The sequence below is a fragment of the Pseudopipra pipra genome, chromosome 10, assembly GCF_036250125.1.
Source record: "Pseudopipra pipra isolate bDixPip1 chromosome 10, bDixPip1.hap1, whole genome shotgun sequence".
Lineage (NCBI taxonomy): Eukaryota > Metazoa > Chordata > Aves > Passeriformes > Pipridae > Pseudopipra > Pseudopipra pipra.
Window position 1 is genome coordinate 9,275,880 of NC_087558.1, and position 20,393 is coordinate 9,296,272.

A 20,393-nucleotide genomic window follows, 5' to 3' on the forward strand; every position below is an offset into this window, starting at 1 on the left:
GTACAAAACCAAACCTCACCCATTTCAGGATTCTATGTTCAGAACTGTTCTCTAGTTGTAAACGTGAGTTATCAATGAACACTTACACCAATTCAATGCTCTGCTGATTTCCCCACCTGTCTATTGTGTGCTTAAAATCTCTTCAGGAGAAAGTAGCAATGAGTTATTTAGCTTACACACAAAGCCCTGCTCAGGCATGTACCACAACTGGAGACATAAAATCCCAAGGCAAAAAAAAGCAAACAAGCTGGTAACACCAGGATAGGTTTTATTTGCTCCCTGAATTAAATATTGGCAGATACAGAAAATTCAGATACCAACTATTTCCCCAACATTTACAAGACTGAGTTTGCAATGTCAGAAAACAAGGACATTTATGCACAATCCTGGCAACTGATAGTGAGTGCACAAGATCGCCCTGCCTGCACATCAGCTTTTAAGAGGCAGTATCCCTGGTCTCCAATGCTGTCCCCTCACTGACAATTGTGGCACCACGGAACAGCCAAGTAAATATATCCTGAGTGGGCAGCTCCAGTGCATTTCCCCCTGCAAAGGATTTATTCCATGCTCCTCCTGAAGGGGCAGAGGCAAGGTCAGCACATCCAACAAATAACCCACCTATGAAGACACGCTGATGCTCGCTGTGCCCTTCTTGCTCTGTTCTTTGAGAGCAGGGAAGAACACAGCACGGCGACACTTCAAGGAAGCTGTTCTTAAAGGCCTTACTGCTGCCACATATTGTCTGTGCTGGTAACAAAGTGCCAGAGGCACACTCGCTCCCTGCTGCTTGCCGAGCTGCTCTGTGGCTGCAGAACTTCACAGTGGGTTTGCAGCACTTTCCCTGCTGTCTGAGGGAAGTTTTCAAATAAATAAAAGGACATGAAGTAAGCAAGCTTGTATAACTGAAATCATGTGGATACACAGACCACGTGCTGTTGAAGGAAATACCACTCACTCATTTTCACACTGGAGCAGAATTTAGGAACTTGCATCCTCTTCAAAGCAGCTGGTGCAGTCAGTGGCCCCCGGAGCAAAACACAAGTGTAGTTGGTGCAGCGGGAGGAGCCAGGCACCTCTGCTCCCTTTTTATAGAAAAAAATAAAGAAACAGACACTTCTCTGAAACATGTCTGCTAAGCTGGGGTGCACAGAAGACGGATCACATGTAAGATGTGTCGACCTGCACAGCATTTCACTGGCCAGTGCACATCCACTGCTAGCCAACCCCACCCAGGGAGCTGACACACACCATCCCCGGTTCTACAGCAGGGGAAACACATGGTTTTACCAACTCCACTGTGCAACCTCGTGTTAGATCCTAGCATGGCAGATGGCAAGAGATTTTCCCTTTTGGAAAGATCACAGAAGTGCCTTCTAGGCTGCAAAATGCCTTGGGCATCCTCATACAATTGCATCTTCTCCAGGCACAGGAACTCCTGAATCCCAGTCCTGCACTCCAGATCCTAATCCACATGCTCTTACTCACCAACCTTGCCAGTGTCTCTTCAGCAGGAGTTCTCTTAGCTCCAGAAGCAACAATGACTCCAAACAACTTAGCTGTATGACCATTCTTCCACAATCCCGATGGTTAGATCTAAATGGGCATCATATGCATTTGCATCTCCTCGTTCCCTTTGTATTAGTAACAAGGACCTCCTCAAAGATAGCTTATAGTATATCATATCCAGGTTCCAGAGGGATTTTAGGTATCACCACCTCCTGCTTTTCCCTTATGGTTTTTACACTGGGTTGCAACATAAGGTGTGCAAGTGAGGGAGGGAGGGAAGTGGTGAAGTTGGGAACACACAACTGAATTGATGATGGGATTGTCAGTCACTTCGATGTCAGGCCTCACATCTACACACCATGCACTGGCATTGATCTTGCCCTGCCCACTCGGCCCAGAAAGGCAGTGAGAGCCTTTTCTCATGCTGAGCCACCACGTCAGTCTTGGTCGCCATCAGACGACTCCTCCTCTGCCTCCTCCAGCCATTGGATAAACTTCTGGAGCTGCAGAAAGAACAATACATAATTGGGCAACAACTGACACCAAAGAGATGCTGCAAATGCTCAACAAATACATTGTGTGAATGATCATCACTATCATACACAAGAAAGAGAAAGTGTTTCCAGAAGACATAGAAACTGAGACAGATTGAGGGAGAGGGAGACAGTTAGGTGAAAAACAACTGGGATGCCACAGACAAATGCAGACTAAATTCCTGAAGGAGATTCCTCCAGTCAGACAATCCCCACAACACTTAGCAAAAAGACAAAAGCTTCAGAGTTTTTCAGAGCTTGAGGGCAAAGAGATGACAGCTGCACCTTAGCTAAGACATGTTAGGAAAACTCTGCTGGGAAAAAAACTACTCCCTGAGAAACTGCTATTAAAAAGGCAGCTCATTTTACCTTTTAACTGGGCTTGAACAAGCAGCTGAAAGCACTGCTGACCTATACTAATAGCTGACTTTGAAGAACAGTTTTGTTTAAAACCTTTGCAGAGATGGCTTTTTCCCCCTGCTCCTCTTCCAGATCCAGGGAGGAGGACTGGAACAGGGCTCAGCCAAACTGCAGCACAAAGTTCTGCCTGATGGAGGAGGGAAGTTTATATGCTCCTTGCAACAGAAGCCAAATGAAACCACTCAGTACAGCAAACATTTAGAAATATATGCAAAGGGACTGGTGAGCCAGGAATGAAAGCTTCAAAGGAATTGCATGGGGCCAGCATACAGGGCATTGGCCTAAAGCCCATTTCAAATGGGTGTTGGCTTAGAGAAGCTGTGCTGCTACTCCAGAAAGTGCTGGCCTCGTGCTACAGGGAGCACACCAGAAACAATCCTACTACTTCCATTCGTCATCCAAACAGGATGATTGTGGCAGAATGCACAGAAACATCTGTTCTGGAGAACAAAGTTGTGTTGCTTAATGTTCAGTGCACCGGTGTGTTTCTTGGCCTACCATGTAATGGCAGCTGCTCCACAGAAGGTGACAGTCACACCAAACTCCACTCAAAGTTTCTTTCAGCAGCTGTTGTCTCTCTGTTCCCCCACCACGGCCTCTTCAAACACCTTTGGGACTTACCCGCTGGTTTTTCCGAAGCTGCTTTCCTTTGTCAGACGTGTCCCGCAAAGAGAACCAATTGAGAATTACATCTTCTTCCAGAATTTCCAGCTGGTAAAATGTCATCAACACCTGCATCAATTAGAAAAGAGCAACAGGCTTCCTATAAGCTCTTTTGGGACTAGCTCACGTCCAAGTACAAAATTTGCACGTAATCTGTGTCTCTCAGCTACATCTTCAACAGAAGGCACTCAGTCTGCTTCATTTTCTTTTTACTGTTAAAAATAACTGTGCTTCTCCTACCAAGCCTTATGCTCCTGACAGTTAAACGTTATGACACATAGTGAGTCGAAGTTCAAGCCCCATCAGCTTCAGCTCTGTGGATGATGGGTATGAGGGCCCTGGGCAACAAACGGCCACAGAGGATGTCAGTTCAAGATGTTACTTAAGTTCTCTTTTTAAAGCAACCCAAACCCCTCCCCAAAGCAGATCTAACAAGCAGCTGATGCAGGCCCACATACACACAACGGGGACACGTGCAGAAGAGCATGAACCTATGCAGCTCTGCCCCAGGCTCCCTCCTCCTGCCAGCTCTCTCTTAGCAGTGCCTTATGGCAGGTGTCAAAGCAACTGGTCATTCATCAGCTCAAGCCCCTGCCCTGTGAGCGAGGAGGAGACACAATCAGGCTTTCTCAGGGTGCCTTTGTGCTCAGGCAGAACAGGCACTTTGCAGTCGGTCTCCTTGCAGCAGAACACTAACAAAGCTGGCTGCCAACTCCAAATATAAAGTGTCACTTCAATTCCCAGCCTCCAGGGAAACTCAGGCCCCTAGAACAATGGACACATGCCAAACAATTGCTGTAATTCAAGGACATTTTGGCTCACCAAACTGAAGGCTTTTGGCTCCAGTCCTAAGTGGTTTGCCATCAGCTAGAAGTTAGGATTACTCTTTCTTGAGGAACCAAGAGTTAAGTAGGCTCTAGGAGAGCTCTTCCAAAAAAGACAGAGGTTTCCAGAGTTGCTGCTAAAGGAAAGACTTGCAATCCAAGTCAAATGCTCTTCATGTGATAGGGAAGAACAAATGCAGGGACAAAGTATTTGTGAAGGAGGGTGAGGAGGAATATACTGAAAACTCTCAGAAACGGGGAGACAGGTAATCAGCCACGTCAGCTTCTCTTTATTTCTAGTTTCATAACTAGCTCAGCCCAAATAAAATCTGTGATTCCCAGGTTTGCTTGTTTTGTGCTCTAAATCAGGATAGGCCATTTAGCAGTTAGATCCCAGGGACGACAGACAGACAAATGAAGTAAAGCTCTTCCTAAAGCAAGCCTCTGGCCTCGCCTCTTCCAGTGTCATAGAACAAGGGCATTGAGGTTAGAAGCTGCAAAATAATAGCTCCCTGCAGGCTGCAGGCTGGTAATTAATACTCACCCTCAGCTGTGCTCCCTCAGAGGCACAGGCAGACACAGTACTTTTTTTTCTCAAAGGAAATTGTTATAGATGGTTTTCCTACACACCCTCTCCACTGAGACCCCAAAATTCTCTCCTCTAAAGCAGACAAGCTGATGATGCAAATAGGATGCATTTCACCGTGAATCCAGCAAAAACAGGTCCTCAGATTTGGGAGCAGATACTCACTTTAGCTATCGATGCACAGAGACTGTCATGTTCCAGGAAGAATTCCTCAATGGCACATAAGGCATTCAAGTGATCTGATGCTCGTTTTATGTAGTTCTTAAACAACGGGGTCCAGTTCTTCAACAGCTGCAGGGGGAAAACACAGAAGAGCTCCTGAGCTGAGATGGACGGGTGCACTCAGCCCTGTTTCTCAGCTGTGCTGCACTAAGAAACTGGCTCAGGGAAGCATTTTAAGAAACCATTCAAATGACCACTTCATGTATTTACCCCACTCTGTCCATTTGCACATGTGCAGACAGGAGCTGGTTTTACTAAGCGGCTTTGATGACATCCGTTAGCTTTCTTGGTTTTGCCTCTCTGGATGAATACCAGATCATCACAATAAATGTGTTCAATGGAATCTGGTATTTAAAGCAAATCACAGCAGACCAATAAGGAGAGACACATATATGCTACTCAAAGCTTCCCCCCAACAGAGCATTTGACATTTCAGTGGAATTTCGCTTCAAAGTGGAAGAACAAATAAGAAAACACAGAAAAAGACAGTGCCAGGATAATTACCAGCTGAGAGGAAGTGAACAGTGAAAAACAGCTACCCCTGAAACAGGAACACAGCAGAGCAGCCCCTGACTGCAAGTCACACGTCTGCTGTGTGCCTACAGGCTTGCTTGGATCCTGGAGTCTGCTGCAGGGAATGGGTGGGAAGGGTGAAGGGCAAGAAATTGTTACACTATTAGCTGATCTCAGTTCTCTCCTCCAAGGCTTATTTTTTATGAAGTCTTAAGTTTCATGATTTTGGTGCTGCCTCTTCAAATAATATTTCTGTCCAAGTCCTCCATAGCTCTTTCAGTTGTTGCACGTATCTGGGAAGCAAGCAGCTGGGAGCTCTGCAAAGCAGCACAGACTGACCTGAATCGGGGACAGGAGGTAATACTTAGATCCCTGTCCATAACAATTTTAGAAGGTATCAGAACTCAGATAAAGTACAAAAATTCTGCATTGGCCACATCATGACCAGATCATTCTACAAAAACACTGCAGGAAATTAAATCAGAGTTACATATCTTATTAAATGGAGTAATTCAACAGCAGATGATCCTGCAACTACATCCCTGGCACACCTGTACATATACACTGTTTTGCTGTGCCTTCAGCAGTGTCTCCTTATGGAACACATCTGGTCCGTTTTTCAGGGAAACATTTAATTCACAGGGGCTTGGGGTGTGATGAAGGAGCTCTGAGTCACCTACATTCGGGGTTAACCAGCATTATTCTGTCCAGGACAATTGTTAACAGGCAGTAGCCCTGACAGAGGGAGAGCTAGAGGACACACAGCAGGGGTGGAACCCAGACTGTGGTGATGGTTCAGGCCAGTGTGGACTACCAAAGACAGCCTGTGCTAGAAAACAGTGCTCATCTACTCCATGGTACTACATTCCATCACTTCTTCAGACATATTTTCTACGCAACCAGGCCAGAATTTGCATGCCTCAAGCAGAAACAAAGGAGGGGATTAGTATAAACAAACTGATTTGTATAGTACTACATCAACTGGCTCAAGGAACAACAGTAATAGCACAGAATGATTCTAATCATAACGGTGTCACACCTAAAAACTGAGGGTTGTGTGGCATATTTCCAGAAAGTATTTTAGCCTTTAGCAAAATGTTTAATCCTAGATACTCTTCTCCTCCTCTACGCCATCTCCTGTATTTTTATTATTCTTCAGAATCTTCACCTCAAATGTAGTAAAGCTACTATCCAGTTCCTTCCAGGCTCAAAAACACTTTGTAATACCTTTCTGTTGACAGAAGCTGTTGAGTTTCTGAAAGTAAGTTATTTATAAAGAAAGCAGAGCTATAAACACTCACAACTTCAGGACTCAATCCAGCGTGCCTATTGCTGGGAAAGGAAAAAAAAATATACCATCTCAGGCTGAGAACATGCACTGCAGTGTAGCTGGTGCTACTGGGGAAAGGAGGGCTCAGGTCCCAGTAAAAACATCCTCTGAGCCTATATGACCAGAGAGGCCATTTGGGGAGATCACAAAAACTCTGAACTGGATAATTAGAAGCTTGCAATTATTTTTGATTTGATAAACACTGAAAAGCATGAAAAGATACCTGACAGAGAGCCTTATGGACAATACTATAACTTCCCAGGCTTTCACTCTACCCAGGTAAATCCTCAAAACAATCTACAGTCCGGAGAAAGCAATAAAATCCTTCTGACAGGTTAATTCATTACAAATTCAAACCTCAAAGAGGTTTGTGATCCCGTTCTCTTGTCAGAAGGACAGTCTTGACACTAAAACTATTTTACATCTACCCTCAGCACAGAACACCATCATGATGTACATGCAAAACATGAGGGACAAAACTATAATTCCAACCTGTTACACCACAAGAGCATCTGTGCTGATCACCATAGAGGGCTTCAGTGAAAGCAGAGGTCCATTTTGGCCCCAGATATAAGCAATCTCATGTTGTGTTCACTTGCACAACGTTACAGAATCCCTGTCTACAGTTCTAGGAAAAGTCTCTGCTCTACATCCTGTGCAAGAGCTGAACAAGACACCTGGCATACATCAAACTGGATACCTCTATTTCTCAAGCCTCCCTGTTTCATCTGAAAAACGTACCCATGGGCATATCCTTTACCGGATGCTTGTTTCCTAAAACTGCTGCAACACTTAAGAGCTTCGTGCTTGGGAGCCATCACTTCAGAGCACATACTGTGGTTTCAAGTCAAACCATACATCATAACTATGGCATTTCCACAATTTCCCCTCCTGAACTGTCTGGGACTGTTCCACCATTGGTTTTACACAAGCAACCCATCTTCCTTCAGCATCTCTTGGTCAAAGCTGAGCTACAAAGAGGGGGAGAAACATAAAACAGTTCTGCAAGGTTCAGTGGGCTTCTGATATCTACCACTCTCAGAATGCAAGTATCTCCACCTCATACAAAATAAGATTTTGCCATATCTGCACCATCATGAGCAGAGCTCAGCCCAATACCGCTATTGCCTGAAGCAATTTTAGCTGCACATTTCAGCCACGTGCTTCCATTATATACTAACCTATACCGAGCCAGTGCTTGGGATTCCCAGAGTGTAAGATTTAGTAAATTAATGGAGTGTACTGTTTACTAACTAGGGAACCACAAGTTGCAGAAAAGCCACAGTTTCAGATGCTGTACATCATCTGCCTGAAGAACTGTTCTCTTCAGAGCCCTGCTGGTAAATACACAAAGCTGCTGCCCTGGAAGACCAGCAGTGTCTGGATTAATCATTTGTGTTTCATAAATCAACACAATTCCCTGCCTAGAGAAATTCCACCTGCCCATGACATGGGGCACAGTCTCCCTGAATATAAGATTTAGATTACTATTGCATCTCACTAAAGGTGAGTTGCTTTGCTGTCTCAGCTATTAAACATGAGCACCAGCTTTCCTTTGATGACATATACATGGACCAAGTTACACAGAGGTAAGCCCTTCACGTACGTCCATTGTCTTTAGCTTCTAAAGAGGTTTTGGGCAATTACACAAAACTTCAGGCATTTATCTTTTTCAGTCCAGACTTAGAACATCTTCTGACTGGGTGCTGCAGTAAATTTCTCCTGTTCCACTCATGCTAGATTAGGAGCCCAACCTGGGTGACAGAAAGAGATGCCATATCCCAGCTGGGACAAAAAAAAAATCTAACATCCTACACAGCTACCAATTCCACACAAGCTGTTGTCTAGATGTAGTGCTTTCCACTTAGAATCTAACATCTGCTCCAACATTTCCTTCAGTCATCCCCTTCAATTCTCTTTTCTCGGGACAGGATGTGCTATTCAAGAAAACAGTCTGGAAAAATGAACAAAAGCAAAAAAGAATTTAAACAGAGTGAACAGCAAAATCTCACTAAGCCATGTGACAAACAGATCAGTTCACATGGATGTTTCCTGCAGAAGGCATCTCCACATGTCCAGGAGGTGTTAAGTACCATGCTTACACCTACACAAAGGAGAATTGGCTTTTCTCCCTTCCCCATCAATTGACAGCACACACTTCCTCAGAGAAAGGATTAGCAGGAAGTCTAGTGTTCCTCTTAAGATCAATCTCCTACAAAAAATAAAAGGAGTCCTAAAAAAATTAAAGTAGTCTGTCCCAAACACGTCAGACTCATTCATTGTGAAAGAGCATCTTGGTAACCTGTAGATTTTGCAAAGTCAAATGCATAAATCGGCAATAAAGAGACAAAAATACTACAATGACTTCAGCTTGGATCAACAAAACCACTAAGACAAGACTGCCTGCTTTTTAGAACAGATCCTACCCTATTTTGTCTCCTGTAAGTCAGGAAATTGAAACTAGTCTCACCCAATCATACAATCCATCTCTCTAGAGACAAAGCTTCGCACGAAGACAATATTGTGCCTTTGCATTTGACTGAAAAAAAAATTGGCACCACCAACAATACGCAGACAAGTTAAGACCTTGGAAAGGATCCCATTGGGAGAGGAGTGCCCCTTGCTGCCCCAGGGACAGAGCTTAAGATAGATTGGAACAGGGTTCCTAGAATGCAAGCCCGTAAAGACATCACTAACAGACCTTTTCTTTTCTCTTCTACGCCAGCGATGCCCTTCTATCCCACACAGGAAACAGAGACAAACCACAGGTACTGAAGGAGAGCTCCCACACCTACAGTCTCATCCGAGTTCTGTCAAGCAGGTACAATAGTTTCAGTTCACTTTTACTTCTATAGAAGATGAAGAGGCTCGTGAACTCATGGAGTTCAACTGGCTTCAGGATTAACCAAAGAGACTTCTCAGCCAGGAACTACCTGGGGCACACAAAGGGATGGCTACACATTAGGAGACAAGTCCAAAGAAGAGTCAAATGGAGCAGGACTTACAGGAAGTAATGCGGAGAAATAGCTTTGGGAGTCCAGGTTTGCATCCAGCTGCTGCAGTGGGAACTCCAGGATCACTTTACTGAGCACCTGCATCATCTCCTTCAGGCCAATGTTATATGCGTATCTATGATGAAAAAGGCAAAAACACCCCAACATTTCACACTATCAATCTGCAGACTGTAGCTCTTCACAGAGATACAGCAGAAAATCTGATTTTCATCTTACAGACTTGTTTTTTTACTTGGTTGATTGGTTTTCCAAATATTCAGGCAATAAAACCACCTTGCATTACATCAGGCCCTGCAAAGGCCTCAAGTCCTGAAAATCTGCTATCACAGTGGAACAAACTGCTGCAAGGATAGCACCCTCACACTTACCAGAGTGCTATAGCAATGCTCTTGCACAAAAGAAGGGAAACAGGTTTGGATTTGAGAAATACTAGGTAAAAGGCACTCCGATTATGTGTTCTAGACTTGCTGCTGTAAAAGCAGTGTGGACAAGCCACAGCACAGCCCCAGCTGCAGGCACCTGGCTGAGTGCTGCAATGCACAGAGCAGCAGACCCTGCGTGAACTCACAGGCAGTTGTGCCAAGAACTGGCTTGCTCTCTTCAGTCCACAGTTACTTAACAGCAATTCAATCTCTCCTTACAGAACCAGGGCAGGAAAAGCCTAACCACCAAGGATGCTACAGATGCAGCTGGTGCTCTCAATCAACTTCTGCTGTCATTCAGTCATGATCTCTAAGCTGCATTTGTCATGCTCCATACTGATAAAATTCATGTTTAACAATCAAACAAGAGCATTCATATGGTTTCTCCTCTTCTTTTGACAGGTCTGCTGTCAAACTTGACCATTCAGCATAAGGGACAGCATCCCTAGGGGAACACTCACTTGAGGGAGTTTATTTCCAGGACCAGGTTGTCACAGGAAATGTTTTCTTCTTCACCCCTCTGTAATGTACCCAGAACTTCATTCTGGAAAACTAATGAAAGAAAGGACAGGCAGTTAGAGGTGAGGGAAAAGCACAGATTCTTCAAAATGTTCATTACTGAAGGAACTATGCCCTTCACAAAGGAAGCATTCTGACACTGATGTCTATTTGTTCTCTGTGAACTGACACAAACCCACAGCAACTATGCTTATAAATAATGGGATATAATTCAAATATAGGAAATATAGGAAACTACCTACTAGAAATCATTGATCTATCCACAGAAACCAGTACAAAGCTATTTACCTCTACAGGTAACCTTTTAGAGTGGAATTTCTATTATACTTTCACAATCTAGCTTTTCCTGTTCAGACAAACCTGATCTTCCCATAACTAAAGATATGAATTCTAACGTAAAATCTATTGATTTAACTTCCTTAGGGGAGATATTCCAACATGAAAACTTGGGTTTTGGTTTTTTTTTTTTCAGTTTGGCTTAAACCCATTTCAAATCCAGATAAGCTTAACATAACAAAAGAGAAAAACAAAACATCTCTGCCAAAAGACGCAGCTCCTACAAGGACATTGAATTCTCCATCAAGAACAGCACTAAGCTGTCCACACAGGGAAACTCTGCTGGACCTTCCCACAGTCTCTGAGTTTAGGCAATAGCACTGCCATTTAAACAGACAATTTAGGGAGCTCTTTCATGTAGACCCAGTGATCAGGAATGAGAAAGAGGGAGGATCTTTGTCTAGTTTCTCATCCTTGGCTGCCTTGGGTTAACACAACAAGGATACAGAGAATATTAAAGACCTCTGCAGAATATGCAGAAAGTGAAGCCAGGAAACAGCATATTATAGACATCCACAAATTTTCCAATACACACAGAGAAAGCAGCACAAATCTCACACATTCCATTATCTCTGCAGAGTCACCATAGTTCTTTCCACCCATCTCTCACCTTTGATGTCATCCAGCTGAGGGGATGCTGCCCGACTATCTGGCTCCTCAGAGCCCATGCTCAGGTCACTGTCTGACTCGCTCTCTTCCTCTGAATGCATAGCTGGGCCTGAGGAAGAAGAGAAGACGCACCATTCAGCACCCAAAAGCTGCAACTATCACATGCATGAGGAAACAGGTGTCCTAGGGACTTCCCAACCAAGTCAGCAACTATCTGTCCTTGCAGGGAAGCTTCTATTTACAGGTCCAGATGATTAGATTTGCTGCAGAGGGAACGCTGCAGCTGGCACTAGGATAATGGCATTTTTTGAAAGTCTGCAGGCAGACAACAAAGGACAGGGATAGAAGCAAATGCATTTTGCGCAGGCTGCTGACTCACGATGGAGCAATGTCAGCAGACACTGTCACTCCCAGGAAGAAAGCCAGCAGCACCTGGAATAGCCAAAGCATATTCCCTCTGAGGGAGGGCCTAGTACCCCATAGTGCAGCATTCACAGCACAGATAGCTCTGGATGTTAGAGCAAGTCACTTATCTAATAAACACCTTCCACAGAGCACAGGAAGAGAGAATCTGGTCCACCAATTGCTTTCACCTCTCACCTTGCCTCTACACACAGGTGTTACCTGGAGCCGGTCTGCTTCACAAAGCTCAAGTCTTGCTCTACACACAACTATCAACATCCCACTTGGCCAGTTTCCCCAACACAGGTCTGTCTCTTCATACCCAGGTGACCACACTAAACTTTTCCTCACCCCACAGGCTTTGTCTCTGCTCTTCTTCATCCTCTTCATTCTTGTCATCTGGTTTCCAGAGATAGCCTCTGCCCTCTGAGCCTACGTCCTTTTTATTGTAACCTGAAAAAGAATCAGCAATCAGAGCATAGATGTACTGGATCTGGTTACAGGCAAAACAGAAATAAACTGGTATAACCTGCACATTATTGTCCCTAAATATCCTTCAAGAGGGAGCTGGGATTCCTGCAGATGCATACAGATTTCAGCTTTTATCTTCTCACTTGTCTTGACAAGTGACTGATTTACTCCTCCCTACAGCAGAAGCATTCAGCAGACCGTGTTTAGATCCCTTGACAAACCCAGATTGTAAAAAGAGTACTTCACAAGGACAAAGCCCTTGGACACAGTCCAGATACGAGGACATACATCTTGCAACTGCCTTGAACTTAACATCTCTTCCAATTTGATCTCATTGTCTCCTACAGGGCTCCTACTTGAAGGAAAATGAAATATACCTGAGCCTCCAAGATTTTAATACTGGGATACTGAGGTGCATCTCACTGTCCAGCTTTGAGCTGAATATTCTTGCTTGCCTTAATGAAAGCACGTAGGTTCCAAGCTGAATGCAGCACTAAGCTCCAGCCTGGCACTGCTGAATGAGGGAGGGAAAGACTCCAAAAGATCATGGAAGGCAAAGCCCTTGCACAGCCTTGGTGCATGGAGCCAGAGACTCTCATACCTTTCAGTTTCACTTTGCTCTCCTCCTTGTTCACACCAGAATCATCGCTGAACTGGTCATCGTCCTCTTCCTCCTCATCTGGGGGGTGCAGAGAGATCACTGTGCCCTCAGAGAGAGTAATGCCAGGACCTACTACTACCTGCAAATATGTACAACATATCTTAATGAAACAACACCCTGACTGCCCCCATGTACCTCCACCTGCAGGGACAACAGCTGCTCCAGACAGGCTCTTATTAACAAGTATAACTGAAGACATCAGCACTGCCAGATCCCACACCACACTGCCCCAGCCAAACAAAGGGAAGAAAAAGGTGGTAGAGTAGCACAGTCATCATCCCTGCAAAAAGCCTTGGAGCAGCCCTGTATTCTGGTATGGTCTAGTACAAGTTTAGTAACCGGCCAAGGAAGACACAAAGCAGACCAGACAAAAATCATCTCACCTGAGAAGAGAGGACACAGTGGGGCTTTAGCTTTACTTTCTCCTTCACTTCAGCCTCGTCACAGACAACAGAATGGTGGATCTCCACATTATCTGCTATGTGTACTCTGTCCCACAGGAAAGCTCCGTCCAAAACAACTTTATCACCTGTTACACAGCACCAAGCACAAATATGTTGAGCAAGGCAGTCTGCTGCTCTCCCACACTGCTGAGTCCACTATACAGCATCTTACTGAATTCCAACACCCTTGATGCACGATGGATGTTAGATGACAGGCAAAAATCTGCCTTAGAGGCCTATGGCCACTTCTTACCCAAAGCTGAAAGACAAGTTTGTTCTCTACAGAGACTTAAGTTTAGAGTAACAACTGATATGTCGATTTTGGACAAACACAGCCAAATAACAAAAAAAAAAAAAAAACAGAAAATCCAGCCAAGGCTAGGAAGGAGTACCAAGCAACTCACAAGAATGGGAACAGATGTCCCTCATTTGCAGGATGAGTTTGGTGGGTAGTAACTCTAGATCAGTAAAGTTCATGCATTCTCTATTGCTGAAACAACTCATTTCCATGAAGTACTTTTCAGCTTCCAGTTTCACTGTAGTACCCTGAGAACTTTAATCTTTTTCCCCTTCTGGAAAAACAAGGTTTTCTCCTTTCTTCCCACTAGAAATCAATCAGTATCCACCTGTCATCCCCTCTCAGTGCCAAATGCACATTAAAAACTAAATCCCAGCAACCTATGCCCTGGCCTGGCAAGGCTGGCATGAACCCCATTCTTGTACTCACCTATCCTACAGTTCTGCCCAATAACACTGTTTGTGATGGAGCAGTTGCTGCCAATGACCGTTCCCTGCCCGATGAGCACATTCTCTTCCAGGATGCTGCCATGGCCAAGGCTAACATCCACCCCTCGGTAAATGTTGTGTTTGGAATGCGTGTAACTCTGGTTCTTGTCATCAGTGAAGTTCATCTCCGGAGTGAGAGGATAAACCCAGCGCCGGATGATGTCGGAGCACACAGCCTCATACATTAGCAGGTTGCATATATGAGCACCATACTCTTCCGTCGTTACATGCATATGGATCTGGTTCCCCAGGACCTGGGAGACAGGCAGGAGAACATCAGGAGATTCTCTAAGGCAAGGCAATAGGATCTCCCTTGTAACAACTCTCTCCTTACCTCCTCATTCACCAACAGACCACGCACAAAGTCATCCCGTGTCTGGTAGTCAAAATTGTCTGTGAACAGCTCAGCCACCTGTCAGAAATAAAATAAAAGGAAATAATACAGTTAGAGAAAATGTTGCCAGGGAAGCCTGGTAATTAGTGGCTATTGAGCAGTTCTCAGAGAGCCAAGTTACACAATACAGAAAAGTGATGCTCTTGCCTGGAATAAAGCTCTGACTCCTTCTGCTAAGAGTGTTGACCTTCCCATCTCCTCTTCCTCTGCCAGAATCCATGAACGGATTCTGGTTTTCAAAAGGGGCAAAACATTGCTTTAGCATTTCCAAGCAATCTGCCCAGTCTCACTTTGTAGTTTAATTCCCAAGGGAAGGCTGCAGACAAGCTTTATCTGATGTGGAAGAGATGTTAGTGAGGCTTGGCTGGAATAACCCTGAATGTTACCCTAGTATGGTACCAGCCTGCAGGTACTGACGCTTTCCGCAGCACAGCCATCACCTCTGTTCCACAGATGTTACTATATCCAAAATGAAATCACTTATTTTCTGGAATAGTTTCATTCTGTGCCAGATCAGCCAGTCTCTGGATACATCCACTGTGTAGTTCTGCCTGGGCTCAAGCAGTGGGTGCCAGATACAGGCTGAGCACCCATACGTTCCACAGAGCAGCACCACATGACCACCCAGGCTCTCAGCTCAGCCGCTGAGAGTTCTGTTTTCCAAACCCAGTACTCAGGCCACATGCACCCCCTGCACACCAGCAGTACAAAGGGAGCAATGCAGACTGAATTTTGGACCCCTGGAAGGGCAGAGCTCACCTGTGGAGAGCAGATGCTGATGTGACAATCCAGCAAGTCATGGCGCACCTCGACGTTCTCAATAGAGTTCTGGAACAGACTCTGAAAGAGGAAAAAATTCAGATGATCCAAGTGACTCACACAGTACTGAACCCCAAAAGCCTTCTATGAGCCAGGGGCAATACTGACTGAATTATTAAAGTGGCTGAAGTTCTGAAGATCAGAGAAATCTATGATCTACACTAGACCCAAGCTTAGCAGGCACAGCCTGGTCACACAAAGAGCTGAGTGTCAGTCAGTATACTGAGACTGTCCTCACCCTTACACACTGCAGCTCTCCAAGAAACAGCTTGTACTTCCAACAATCACTTTTCCCCCAGGAGGCTCTTTACCTCAGTCTCTGTACTAATGTACAAAAAAAATTTGATAAATCAAAATACAATTTTCATAGTTCACAGCTATGAAATCCCCCTGTACATTTTTTACAACTGTCGGCTGGTTTTGTGTTGTTGGGTTTTGGGAGGAAGGGCTTTTGGGGTGGTGTCGGATTTTTGGTTTTTATTGTTTAGTTGAGTTTTCTACAGTGATTTGTGCTTTCATTTGAAGGCATAAAACAACCTCCTGATTTGGGGATGAAAATACTATACAATCACAGCCTTAGTTCCAAGTTGAAAAAAGAAAATAGTCCATCTATCTCACTGGAGAAAGTGCCTCTGCAGACATTTACAGAGCATTTACCACATTATTAGGTGAACAGGCAGAGACTATAGGAGGCACCACTCCTTGCACCTGCTGTTATTCCACCCCGAGTCAGGCTCAACACACTTCAAAAGGAAAGGGTTGGAATGGACTGCCCAGAGAAGTGGTGGAGTCACCATCCCTGGAGGTGTTCAAGAAATGACTGGACGTGGCATGGTCTAGTTGACAAGGTGATGATTAGTCAAAGGTTGGACTTGATGATCTCAGAGGTCTTTTCCAACCTAAATGATTCTGTGCTTCCATGAAAATGGTCTGTGCCAATTTGTGAGCCCCTGTGACAGCACAGATCATCTCCCTCCCTTTTACATGGTGAAAAGGAAATAAAAGGCAAAACCTGAACTGTGAGAAATATATCTGCCCCACTTTCAAACTGAAATGAGTCCCAAGCATGTGTGCCCCAGCACAATTTCACCAAGTCTCAAATGTATGTTGAGGAAAAAAAAAAGCTAGTTTACCACAAGTTACTTCCTATCATCTGCTCCTCCAAGAGAAGTAGCAAGAACTGTTCTCCAGCCCATATTCAAGGAGGATCTCCTCCTTGCATGGGCTGCTTCACTACCACAACCCTTTTCCACCCGTCAGGTTCAGACGCACCATAGGAAAGCGGAATCGTTTCAGCCCCTGGGTTCTCTGGTAGTGAAGGACACGGTTTGTGGCACTGTCCATAGCAATAACAATGTCATCCTCTTTGCACCTGGCATGGTGGCCAGGGGAGGACTCCTTGAATATCATCGTCATCACAGAAACATTCTTCTCCATCTTACGACGCAACCTGAAAAAGGAGGGCAGAACTCTGAGATCACTCTTCAGAGAGCTACAGCCCAGAGCCTCAGCACACCAGGCAAGCAGCACCTACTTGTGCTCCTCCAGGGCTTTGGATATATTGAAATTGGACACCACATCCCCAGTGACGAGAATGAAGTCAGAACGAACGAGGGACTTGGCATCCACGTCCCGCAGGACGTCACCGAGGGAGCGGTACAGGTCCGAGGTCACAAACCGCACCGTGTTGGGAGACGTGTGGCGGCACCACTTGGATTTTCTGCAAGGAGAAAAAAAAGAAACATCAGGAAGGCACAAAGAGGCTGTTCCTACAGAGAACACACGAGGACACAGTGCCCCAGTGCATGGCACACCTGTAAGGTGAGGTAAGGAGGATCCCGTCACAGCAAGCCCACTATCGACGGGCTCAGGGACACTCCTGTGCACACAGCAGGTTAATTGAGGGGCAGTCCCACAACACCCAACCCCAATACACTGCACAACCATCCTCCTACACAGGAGGAACGGTCTTTTTTGAGATATGCTAGGAGACCATGGTCGAAAGGGAATCTCTTGCAGTTTTCCTCAGAAGGATGAGTCAAGCCTTTGAGGCTTGTTGGAAGACAGAAAAATCTTTTCTATGATAAAGAAAAATAAGAGATTCTTACTGCAAATGCTCTTTTATCTCAGCTGACTTCCAACAGCAGAAAACAAAAGTTTCTTCTACTCCAGTTGCTGTTAGGAATTCCAAGGTATAGTCAATCATGGCCACATTTGCCATAGGTAAAAGAGCCTGAAAAAAACCCAAAACCAAAAAGCATATAGACAGCCCCTTACAACTTTAGGATATAATATCGCCAGTAGTACCAGCAACATAATACAAGTAACTGCTCCACCACCTTTTATAAAAAACTTTTAGAGTTGATCTAAACAGTAAAAGGTAATTTCTGATCTTTTATAGGTGTAGATTTTCAGTTCTGAGAGGAGGGCATAAAAAATTGAGGTTATAACAGAAAACTCTTCAAGAAGACTCAAATAAATGACAAAGACTGAAAAAAAAAAATCCCAGAGTGCTGATTCCCTGACTCAGGCTTTTAACTGCTTCAAGAAAAACCTGTCAGACATGAATGATGAAGCCTTAGGAATATAAATGTCCACAACTAAACAAGGGGAAAAAAACCCCAACCTGAAGTGAAGCAAGTATTCTCTTGACTTGACATCCAACTTACACTTCTAAACTGAGTTACTGATTCACAACTGAATGATCTCATACTATTCTTTAATTAATTTCTGGTGCTTTGTTTCAGGCCTGAGCTCGCGTGTATAATTATGAGCACCATAAACATTTAATCAGCAAACGAGGTGAGATAATTGTCCAGATCTAAATTCTCCAGAAGCTTTTTATGCTCCTTTAACACACATCCCTCTGAGCCGGATAATTAAAGTATTTTCCCCATCCATTTTTGGCCATATTCTTTCCCCCACTACTGACAAGGACCAAGATTTTGTTTCTTTATCTCAAACGAACCTGTCCAAACCTACTGCCGCTCCTGCACCACACACAGAGAAGCCAGCAGCGCGGTGCCATATGGAAGAGTGGGCAGCAATTAGACCCTCGCTGCCTCTCCAGCGGGGGATATAAACTCTCACAGACTCTTAAGTAAACTCTTAAAGATTCTTACACATAAACTCTGTTTACAGAGAACTGTCAGAGGTTTCCGCAGAGCGCGGGGAGGCGGCAAAAGCCTCGGCGGGGGCTGCCCGAGCCCGGGACGGCCTCGCCGCCTCCTCCCGACCCAGTGCGGGGCGAGCACTCGCCTCTCGCCAGACCTCTGCTCGCCCCAGCCGCCCGCGCACGGCGCACACCGGGACAGACAGCACCGGTGACAGCACCCAGGGGGCATTCCTCACCCGTGGCCGGTCCTTGGAGATCGGGAAAAAGCGGCGGTTGAAGCTGTCGGCGACTAGCACGGCCTGGAGCGGCGGCGGCGGCTCGTCCTGCGGGTCGGGCCCGCGGGCGGCCCCCGTTCCCGGTCCGCGCCGCGCGGTACCGCGGGCCGCCATCTCCGCACGCGGCCCACAGCGCTTCCGCTTCCGCCCGCGCCGCCAGCGCCGACGGGCGCCCGGCGGGGACACAACAGCGCGGGGCGGCGCGTCCCGGCGGGAGCGGGGCGGGAGTTCCTCGTTGCCCCCCCCGCCCATCCTCTCGCCACACCCGGCAGCGCCTCCGCGGCCAAGGGAGGGGCGTTTTATCGCCGTGCCCCGATGAGAGAGCGACTGAAGAGTAGCACAGCTCCCTGCTATGGCCGAGGACCCGCCGGGGGAAGGCCTGAACGCCCCCGCAGACATCCCTCGGTGGCCTCGGGGGATGTCCTTTGATGCGACTCCGGTGATGCCCGGTTTTGGGAGCTGCGATGTTTTCTTGCTACGCTTCCTATCAGTGATGTGTTTGTGCTGCATTTCCATGTGTCCAGACGCTGCTGCTGCTGCGAAGGACAGCCTTGGTGTGGAACAGACCGGCAGCACTCGCACATCAACACTCACACCTGCCACCGAGGAGGTGTCCCCAAAACCCACAGCCCTTGAGGGGCCCCTTGGAGCCCACTCAGAGACCCTTCCAGAGCAAAGGAGATGAAAGATGTGGTTTCTGGAGTGGGGATGGCATTTTTCTTCCCCTCAGCTCGGTGAAGCACCGTGGCTCAGGATGTTGCAGTGAGGGTGTCCAGCTGTGTCCCTTGTTTAGTTCTATGGATCCTGATCCTCTCCAGCCACTCCTGCCCCAGCCCAGGCTCTGCCCTCATGCAGATCTGTTTGTCCCTCCTAATGTGTTTCAATACTATCCTGGCCCTCAGAAGGGGATCAGCCACGTCCAGACCTCGGCACAGAGAACCTGCCCAAGGCTCAGTCCCTCTGCTGCCTCTCCCTGCTGCCAGGCAGTGCTGCAGTTCTTACCTGGCACAGCTCACACAGCACTGCTCTCTGCTCATTTCCCTGTCACCCAGGGAAAGCTATGTGATAAGCCCTGTGTTCAAAACCAGGGAAACAGGCTTAAAGACCATCCCCATGGGATGGCAGTAGGAGGGCCCTTACCAGCACTGGGTGCTGCAGGTAAAATGGTGCTCTCTGCCCTGCCCTGTTGTCACGCTTCTGCCCCTCTCCACATGGGACAGGTGGTCACAGCCCTGCTCTGTCACCTCACTTGGCTTCTTGCTGCCAGTTGCTCCTCATAATCTGACCCACTGTGACACCCTGCTCTGGTCCTTGCTACTGTCATCTGCTACTGAGTAACCAGCCAGAGACTCAAGGAGCTGATCCACAATTCAATTGCAATCCAAGAGAGAACAGCAGGACACTTGCACCTCCACCTCCACAACAGGGCCCCTCCCTAGGGTGGAAGGTGGCACAAGGTTATCAGCCCAAGGCTCATACCATGGACTTTCCATCCTGGTGAGAGGGGAAATTAAGGAGGCACCACTTAAT

General features: G+C 46.2%; 1 protein-coding gene across 1 annotated transcript; it reads right to left on the reverse strand.

Moving 5' to 3' along the window:
- Window positions 1-251: 251 nt before the first annotated feature.
- On the reverse strand, window positions 252-19,394 carry EIF2B5 (eukaryotic translation initiation factor 2B subunit epsilon). Its single transcript, XM_064666067.1, has 16 exons — window positions 18,825-19,394; window positions 17,582-17,706; window positions 17,008-17,193; window positions 16,746-16,923; window positions 15,414-15,494; window positions 14,595-14,672; window positions 14,202-14,514; window positions 13,415-13,560; window positions 12,972-13,110; window positions 12,251-12,352; window positions 11,499-11,606; window positions 10,495-10,585; window positions 9,603-9,726; window positions 4,698-4,823; window positions 3,081-3,191; window positions 252-2,009 (listed from the first exon to the last, which is right to left on the reverse strand). The coding sequence occupies exons 1-16, from the start codon at window positions 19,377-19,379 to the stop codon at window positions 1,944-1,946; spliced, it is 2,529 nt and encodes an 842-aa protein (XP_064522137.1). The 5' UTR covers window positions 19,380-19,394; the 3' UTR covers window positions 252-1,943.
- Between the last annotated feature and the right edge of the window lie 999 nt (window positions 19,395-20,393).

Excerpts from the sequence above, each read along its gene's own strand:
- EIF2B5 (XM_064666067.1), bottom strand. The coding sequence starts at position 19,379 with ATGGAAATGCAGCACAAACACATCACTGATAGGAAGCGTAGCAAGAAA. Across the intron at positions 16,924-17,007 it reads AAAGCCCTGGAGGAGCACAA|GTTGCGTCGTAAGATGGAGA; the intron begins GTAGGTGCTGCT and ends CTCCTTTTTCAG. Across the intron at positions 2,010-3,080 it reads AGCTTCGGAAAAACCAGCGG|CTCCAGAAGTTTATCCAATG; the intron begins GTAAGTCCCAAA and ends TTCTTTCTGCAG.